The following is an 8,782-nucleotide window of genomic DNA, read 5'->3' as shown; positions in this document are numbered from 1 at the left end:
GTTAGGGTTTTAATAAACTAATTCCTAATTTTACCATCCTCTTCTTTCAAACGATATTACATTTATTAATACAATTGAAAGTATTTTGTGCGCTGTTTGCAGACTTCTGAACAATAAGGTCATGTCAGGGATGAATTTTTAACGCAAGCGAGAAAAGTTCAGATTCGGTGTTACCACAACATATCAGATTTTGGAAAGTAAACATACCACAATTTCTCATGTATAATGCACACCCCCAAAGTTGACCAAAAAAAAAAATCAGGAAAACCCTTCAACCGATGTACAAAGCGCATCAACAATTTGCTGCTAGCCATATGCCCAAAATATTAGGAATTATATGTATTTCTATTTTTCTAGGTTTGTACTTGAATTGATTTTCCAAAAATTGTCTGTACGACAATCATTAATAATAATCTTTGGCAATATATATCTCGGGACAGGACACAGGACACGCTTGTCCTGGTCCCTGTAATGCTTAGAACAGAATCCCTCCACCAACTAAAATAAAAGCTCAACAATGGAATAACATTTTATTCATACTAAAATGTGCCCTTTACGTGCATACGATGTAGTTTGAGCTCACGATGTTTTGATAGCCACTTGAAGCCATTGAGAGCTCTCATTTTGGACTGCCGCGCTGGTTCAGGGTTGGCTGCGACATCAGCAGGAGTGATGACATTTCTTTTAAAAGCAGCTGCGCAGCTAAGCTGTTGTAGTCGACAAACTCACGGGGGAGTCGTTGCTGATGGTGCAGCTAAGCTAACGAATGTAAAATGGCAAGCTCCCGTGAGGTCAGAGCTCAGGTTGATGGCGCACATTACTGTACTATATACAAATGTGTAACATACGGCATCAAATATATCAAAACGTATATGTATACCTTTTTTTTAACCACTTGATGTACCGGTATACGACTATACAATGTGATTGTTTTTCCATCGATACCATAGTGTGCTTTATTTACTTCGAGACTTTATTACAAGAAATTACGGTACTTCAAATGTTCTTTCTAAAACAATATGGATTTTTGCGGCGGCACGGTGGCGCAGCTGATAGAGCGTTGGCCTCAAATTTTTGAGGTCCTGTGTGGCATTTGCATGTTCTCCCTGTGCCTGTGTGGGTTTCCTCCGGGCACTCCGATTTCCTCCCACATCCCAAACACAACATTAATTGGACACTAAATTGCCCCTAGGTGTCATTGTGAGTGGGGCTCCTGTTTGTCTCTATGTGCCCTGTGATTGGGTGGCAACCAGTTCAGGGTGTACACCACCTCCTGCCCTTGACAGCTGGGATAGGCTCCAGCACTTCCCGCAACCCTCGTGAGAATAAGCCGCAAAGAAAATGGATGGATAGATTCTTGCATTTGATAGATTTCTAACTGATAGATATAGTGTTTTCCAGAGGTTAGGGTTAATCAAGTTTCTTAATTTTGAACTCAGAATGTGTCTTAAACCACGAGGGGACCCTGAGTGATGTACAAAGTGCGGTCACGTCATGCCTGAAATACGCGCCTGACAGATGCGGTGGCAGTGGCAGGAAACAGGACGGGAGGAACCCAGGTGGACAGTAAATATGAGAGACACAGTGAAATATAATTTATTTTGTTTGAAAAATAAATTAAGCAAAAACTCATTTGTTCTAAATGACAGAAAAAAAGTATTCTAAATGTTAAACATACATGTATTTGGGCTGAATAACCTAATTTGTAATTGTCTGTAGTTTGAAAAACAGTTTGGTTTCACACCGCAACTAGAATGCTTTAATGGATCAATTTCCATGTAGCCTGGCACTGGTGTTTCTGTATTCCAAGGCAACGAATGTATGTGGGATTGTCACATTAATGCAATTTACGAATACAATGGAGAAGCAATGTTTCAGTTCTTTAGGACAGTTCTATAGAACTTTCTTCAGAACACAGTTCTATAGAACTTGGGTCCTAAAGTTCTGTTGAGTTTATATAGCATTTCTATGGAATGTTTCTATAGAATTTCTTTAGAACTTTTCGATACAATATTTTTAGCAGGGGTTGATTGATGAGGTTAAGGATATGATCCAGGAAGTGTTGGCAGGCAGCAGAGTGGACGAAACAGACGGCTGGCTTGTTGGCAGGAATGAAGAGGGTCCTACCATTTAATAAACTGTTTTTTGAAATGAACAGTATTTGTCTGATGCCTCTCATAATTTCAAAGTCAGGGATTTATATATACACATGTATTAATTTTCTGTTAATTCGGGAGTTAAACAGCGTCATATGACATAAAATGTGGCTTTGTAAATATCAAACATGTAATACGGTTCATTTCGGCATTCTAGGGCTAGTGTAGGTCATGGATCATGTCACACTACAAGACATTTTGCCGTTCTTGAGTATGACAGGGCAATCTGGGAAACGGGCTGCAATTGTTAATAGGGCCAATATCAGCGCTAAAACGAGACATGCCAAGTTTAAACTGAAATCTTTGTATTGTTTCATTTTTGTTTGAAATTACTTTGCTGGAAAAGTTTGTAAACATGTAAATACAGTTTGCTGCCATGCATAATGTGAAATTATAAAAAATGCTATTACCCAAATGACGAAAACAATGGGTCATTCGGTATTAAAAACAATGTCTCATTCGTAATTGCTCTTAAACCAAACAAGATATTTAATCCAAATAATTGATTACAGTATTCAATTGACTGCAGTGACAGTCATTTCTCCTCATTAGCTCTTTAAACCAGATTGATCAAGTTTACCCTCATCTCACTGTTAACTTTCTGCCTCAGTTTTCATGGAAAAACTGCCCCCCCAATTCGTTTAGCCAAAACGATGACAGTACTTTAAATTTCAGTTTATTCAATGGAAAGGACCTTTGGGTGATAACAGTTACTCCCATAGCACACACATGACATAAATTATCAAGGCAAATTAAAAAGGTGGGGGCGGAGATTCATGTTATCCAGAACCACACTGAGCAAGATGCAGAAGAATCAGTGACGTCTGGATTGGTGTCACTCACTGTGTGAGCAGTTTCATTTATCCTATACTGTACATGAAATTCTAAATGATAGTACAAAAAGGAATACAAAATACAAAAACACAAACTGCCCTAAAATTATCCATAAATATTCATGATGCACATTGGTTTGACAAAACAATGACTTCTGTAAACATTTTCCACATAACATGTGCATTACTATAAAAATTTTTTTAAAATAAACAGCAGTCGCAGAGTTATCTGAAAGGGTCTCATGTTAAAGACTAAAAGGTAACCCCAGTTAAAAATATGCCACTTGTTTTTTTTTTTTTGCCGTCACTGTGGAGTTATTTTTCACCAATGTTGGAATTCTGACATTTTTTTTCCACAGACGGAAAGTGAAGCTCTGGTGGGAGAGGTGGAAATTGTCAAGTTTTTTGTGTACACAAACATCTACAGAATGTGATGAGCTTTGACGTTAGTTGTTAAATGGCAGCAGCCTTGTCATATTTCATAAGATGGGGGAGGGTGAAGAAACAAAGACAAGATCAAAAATGTTAAAACAAGGTCCATTGTCTCGGGTGATTGGTTCTGACTAAAGCGTTCCTTATTTTTATGCTTCATAGAACCGGCCAAGGATTTTCAGCAGTTGTATTCCAGTAGAAACGTTACGTAAGGCAACCTGAACACATATGAGCTACAGTGGCACTGTGGTGCTCACATCCCGTCAGATCTCATGCACACAAGCACTGTTCTTTTCTGGTCGCTTGGAACTCAACAGCTGACTCTGTAAATGTAATTCACAGTTTTACGCTTATCCCTACACATTGCCCGTCAAGGACCTATCCACCAGTTGGTTAATACAATTTTTTTGTCCATTTAGTTGTGATGGTGGATCTCCCCGTATTCACGTCCAGCAATCAAATAGAAATATACAGTGTATGAGAAGTCTGAGCTATTGGACAGATTGGGCAACTTGGGACCAATGCCGCTTGTTTGGCATTTTGCTTGGAAATTGATAATCCTGTACCCTGTAATTTTCATCAAAGTCCTTCAAACTATTTTGTAAAAGGCATACAAGTGTTTAGTGAGCCATTGAGTGGAAACAGGAGATTCTGATACCTGAAGTGAAAATGGCAACAAACAGACCAATTAGAGGTGTGTGTGGTTACTCCTCAGTTATGGACATGCTCAGTGCTTCCTGCACTGACCTTGTGCACGCATAGAAGATGTGAGGTTGCTTGAGGACATACAAAGTTGTTGACATTCCACAAAGGTCAAGAGGAGGAAACAGGCTTGCCCCAAAAGGTTGCAGACTGAATGGAATTTCAGTTGGAATATATATTTCTAGCACACGTGCACATACCCATTCCCGCCTACCAAATGCAACACCCCACGCACCACTGGCTATTTATAATGACAAATGTTTGGAACCCCAGTTGTGTAAGAGGGAGCAAGAATATTCAATGTCACAGTAATCTGTTGTTCGTTGCGTAGCTGTCCCGGCCGGCATCTCGACTACCAGCTCATGAGGGAACTGCGTCCAAGTGTCATGAAGTACACTTGGCTGGCTCCTCCAGCCCGCACAGAGGCAAAGAAGACCTGCAGGACAAAGGCCACAATATGGGATTTTCTGTCAAGTTATGATGAAATCCAGTCAATGCAGGATGTACCTTGTCATTCCTCTCGCACAAGAATTTGAGTCTCTGGGCTCTCTTGTGCATAAACACACCATCCAAGTGGCCAGTCTCCACTGAGCGGATCTCGATGGCCTTTTCACCCCAACCCATAATCTGGTTTGACCTAATGTAGGCTACACACAAGGGTTTGGGTTAGGGTCACACAGGCACAATTTAACAACTACAAGTGAAGGATGTCTCTGGTTTTGGATTAACACTGCACATACAAGTGCTCAATTATGATTTGATGCCCAATGCCATTTCAAATTACATGTTTCAGATATGATTGTGTTAACATTTACGGATCACATAAAAACAACCCACATTAAATGAAGCCTAAAGTGCCAACACAAGCCAGTGACAGAAATCAATCATAACTAATACGAATATTAAATGTTCCATGTTTGGTAGGCTTCAGAAGACTCAACCTCCACCCACACCTAACTGATGTCAATGAGGCTAACTTCTCCTCTTTGAGCTGTCACCTTATTGTGGTGGAAGGGTTTTTGTGTCCGTGTCCCAATAAACCTAGGATGAAGTTGTCTGGGGCTTCATGCCCCTGGTAGGGTCACCAACGAAAAAAAAAAAAAACGGTCTTCGGTGAGTGACAGACAAAGTACAGCTCCAAAAACCCCTATGATGAATACAAATTTTTAATCTGGGTTTCCCTTGCCTGAATGGCGGCGCCCCTCGGGAGCGAGGCCCTTAGGAGGGGTTTCAACGTAGGTCACTTGTGGCCGGCAATGTACCCATGGGGCTCGGACAGGTACAGCGTGATAGAGTTACGTGGTTTCCCCTTCTCATGGGCTTACCACCTGTGGGAGGAGCCTCGGGCTCGGGTACAGTGTGAGCTGCGGGGTGGGCCAAGGCAAGGACCTTGACGATCTGATCCACGGCTACAGAAGCTGGCTCTAGGGACGTGGAGTGTCACCTGTCTAGCAGGGAAGGAGCCCAAGCTGGTGTGCGAGGTTGAGAAATTCTGACTAGATATAGTAAGGCTTGCCTCCACAGATTGCTTGGGGTCTGGTATCAGTCCTCTTGAGAGGGGTTGGACTCTGTTCCATTCTGGAGATGCCCATAGTGAGAGGTGCCGAGCAGGTGTGGGTCGAGTTATTGCCCCCCTGCTTGGCACCTGTATGTTGGGGTTCACCCCTGTGGACAAGAGGGTAGCCTTTGGGTCGGGACGGATCCTGACTGTTGTTGACAATAGTTCAGAATACCCACCCTTTTTGGAGTTCTGAGAGGTGGGTGGCTAGAAAGCACTCCTCCTCCATCTGCAGGGGACATCAATCCTTACGTGGGCAATGGCAGCGCGACCTAGCAGGGGCGTGATTGGGAAGGACGCCCCCCCCATCACAACCCAAGCGGTGTTTTGTTACTGGACTTCAGTGCTCTCTGCGGGTTGTCCATCACGAACACCATATTCAAGCACAAGGGTGTCCACATGTGCATGTGGCATCAGGACATCTGAGGTCACAGGGTCCGGAGGGCGAGTGTGTTCCAACTATAGGGAGATAACACTTGTCAGCCTCCCTGGTTAGGTCTATTCTGGGGTGCTCGAGGGGAGGGTCCATTGGGAAGTCCAATGTCAAATTTAGGAGGAGCAATCAGGTTTTCGCCGTGAACGCCCTACCGGCTTGGCAGGGTCCTTAAGGGTGCATGAGTGTTCGCTCAACCAGTCTACATGTGTTTTGTGGACTTGGAGATGGCTTTGACCGTGTCCCTCGGGGACTCCTCTGGGAGGGTCATTCAGGAGTATGGGGTACCGAACCCACCAATAGAGGCTGTTCGGTCCCCGTATGACCAGTGTCAGAGTTTTGTCCACATTGCAGGCAATAAGTCAGACTCCCTTCTTGTGAAAGTTGGACTCCGTCAAGGCTGCCCTTTGTCACTGATTCCGTTAATAACGTCTATGGACAGAATCTCTCGGCGCAAGCTGAGGCATAGAGGGGGTCCGGTTGGGTAGCCTTAGTATTGCATCTCTGCTTTTACCAGAAGATGTGGTTCTGTTTGCTTCCTCCAGTCATGATCTCTAACTCCCACTGGAGCTGTTCGCACCATAGTGTGAATAGGCTGGGATGAGAATCAGCATCTCTAAATCTGAGACCATGGTACTCCCTTGGAAAAGGGTGGCATGCCTTCTCCGGGCCATGGATGTAATCCTGCCCCAAATGGATGACTTCAAGTATCTTGGGATCTTGTTCACTACTGATCGACAGGCGGATCGGTGCAGGGTCTGCAGTGATGCAGACATTGTATTGATCCGTTGTGGTAAAGAAGGAGCTAAGTTGAAAAGTGAAGCTTTCAATTTACCGATTTATGTTCCTACTCTCACCTTTGGTCACGAGGTGTGGGTCATGATAGAAAGAACAAGATCCCAGATACAAGCGACTAAAACTAGTTTCCTAGGCAGGGTGTCCAGGTTCTCCCTTAGAGATAGGGTGAGAAGTTCAGTCATTCAGGAGGTTCCATTGAGAGGAGCCAGATGAGGTGTCTGAGGCATCTGATTCAGATGCCTCCTGGGCAGCTCCCTGGTTGGGTGTTCCGGGCACGTCCTACAAGAAAGAGACTCTGGGGATTACCCAGGTAAGGCTGGAGAGACTATGTCGCTGGGGTGGCCTGGGAACGGCTCATGATCCCCCTGGAAGAGCTGGATATGCCATGTCTGTGCGTCCCTGCTAAAGCGAGTACAACCGCGACCTGACCCGGATAAGCGGAAGATGGATGGATGGATGAGGGTAACTCCCCTGGCTGTCATTAGTAAATGTTTTATCTTCTAATTTATCACAACACTACTAATCTATTATATTTAAACCACATTTTGGAATTGCTTCTGCTAGAATTTTGAGTTACAGCAGGTGTTTTTAAAATGTATGTGTATTTTTTGAGCAGACATGGTTGTGTATGTCACCAATCTATGCATTTAAATGAAATTGACGGTGTTTATCTAATCTGTGCATTTATTCTTCACGAGCATTGGAAGATTCCTAATACGCATCCGATTTTTATACACACTAGGAAGAGGCCTAATTTCGATCAGAGGATTTCTGATTCTATTCTCCTGATACTATGTGAATCAAGCCTCCGGCATTTCAATCCACTTACCCACTGAAGTTGGCATTTCCCCCCACTGGAGCACCACGTCCTTGGTGATGCGCCCATATGTATTAACGTAGACACCCTCGTCCTCGTAGCAGACAAGCAGCTCTATTCCATCCGTGTTGGGCAAGATGATGATGGCGTGGCAATGAATGCTTGTCTGGATCTGAAGGCGAATTAGGGACAATTTAGGGAAGGCAGAGTGATGGAGATGCGAAGCCGGGCATTTACATGAGTGGGGAGGTAGATGTCGTAGACTGCACCAGAGTCCACATCCACAGCATGGAAGCCTGAGCAGGAGCCATAGATGACCTTTAACCTCTGACCTTCCTCTACAGTCAGGTCCACTAGCAGAGGCTTGTGCACCAAGTCACCAAATGACTGAAAGCAACCAAAGATCAAGTTATTAATCCACCATTAAATATGGAACAAAATAAACATCTGATTCACTCGTCCTGCTTACCTTGAAGGCCATGAACTTATGATATGGTTTAGGAGCCCAGGCGTAAACCTCAACTGCGTTCTTTAATGCTAGCACCAAGAATTTAATCCTCTCATATTTTACTGTAACAGAGTGTCATTCAATTACAATGAGAAGATGATTCTCAGCCTATCTCGTACGTCACTGACCCAGCCCACGTACCAACTTTGTAGTGGACGCAGCCTTCCAGGTCACCCACATTAACCCAACCCTGCTTCTTCTCTACTTCTGGGTCATTATGAAGAATCTTGTTTCGCAACCATGACAGGTAATAAACTCGCAGTTTGTTCTTTTTGCCTGAAAGTAAACAACACATTCCTAAAATCAGCCATCTGTCAATTATTCATCACTAACATACAGTAGTTGAGTGCTGGTACCTGAAATGGTAACCAGAACGTTGAGTCCTTCAAGGACATCCATTTGCTGGATACGCCGCCGGTTGATCAGTGGGTAGACCTTTCCCTGACCACTACGGTCAAGCAGCATCAGACCGCTCTCAGTCCCCACCAGCAGGTTGACCCCTGTGGTCACAAGCATGGCTTAGCAACTTGAGAGGGTGCTGTGAC

General features: G+C 43.8%; 1 protein-coding gene and 1 long non-coding RNA gene across 5 annotated transcripts in view; one reads left to right on the top strand and one right to left on the bottom strand.

The window, feature by feature from the left end:
- LOC133492194 (uncharacterized) overlaps nt 1-2,668 on the top strand; it is a 3,180-nt gene extending 512 nt beyond the window's left edge. The window contains exon 3 of the long non-coding RNA XR_009792573.1: nt 1,440-2,668. This is a non-coding gene — a long non-coding RNA (uncharacterized LOC133492194). The remainder of the gene's footprint in view (nt 1-1,439) is intronic.
- A 148-nt stretch (nt 2,669-2,816) lies between these two features.
- Nucleotides 2,817-8,782, bottom strand: part of LOC133492147 (mitogen-activated protein kinase kinase kinase kinase 4-like) — a 66,008-nt gene continuing 60,042 nt past the window's right edge. For all 4 annotated transcript variants that reach the window (XM_061804187.1, XM_061804150.1, XM_061804158.1 and 1 more), the window contains 7 exons: nt 8,594-8,737; nt 8,379-8,513; nt 8,199-8,299; nt 7,967-8,116; nt 7,742-7,901; nt 4,631-4,770; nt 2,817-4,559 (listed from right to left, as the gene is read on the bottom strand). In XM_061804187.1, the coding sequence (XP_061660171.1) occupies nt 4,476-4,559; nt 4,631-4,770; nt 7,742-7,901; nt 7,967-8,116; nt 8,199-8,299; nt 8,379-8,513; nt 8,594-8,737 (914 nt within the window). In that variant the 3' untranslated portion in view covers nt 2,817-4,475. The remainder of the gene's footprint in view (nt 4,560-4,630; nt 4,771-7,741; nt 7,902-7,966; nt 8,117-8,198; nt 8,300-8,378; nt 8,514-8,593; nt 8,738-8,782) is intronic.

The sequence above is a fragment of the Syngnathoides biaculeatus genome, chromosome 2 (genome assembly GCF_019802595.1).
Source record: "Syngnathoides biaculeatus isolate LvHL_M chromosome 2, ASM1980259v1, whole genome shotgun sequence".
Taxonomy (NCBI): Eukaryota; Metazoa; Chordata; class Actinopteri; order Syngnathiformes; family Syngnathidae; genus Syngnathoides; species Syngnathoides biaculeatus.
The sequence above is the reverse complement of the archived record's forward strand: the minus strand, read 5'-3'. Positions and strand labels throughout refer to the sequence as shown.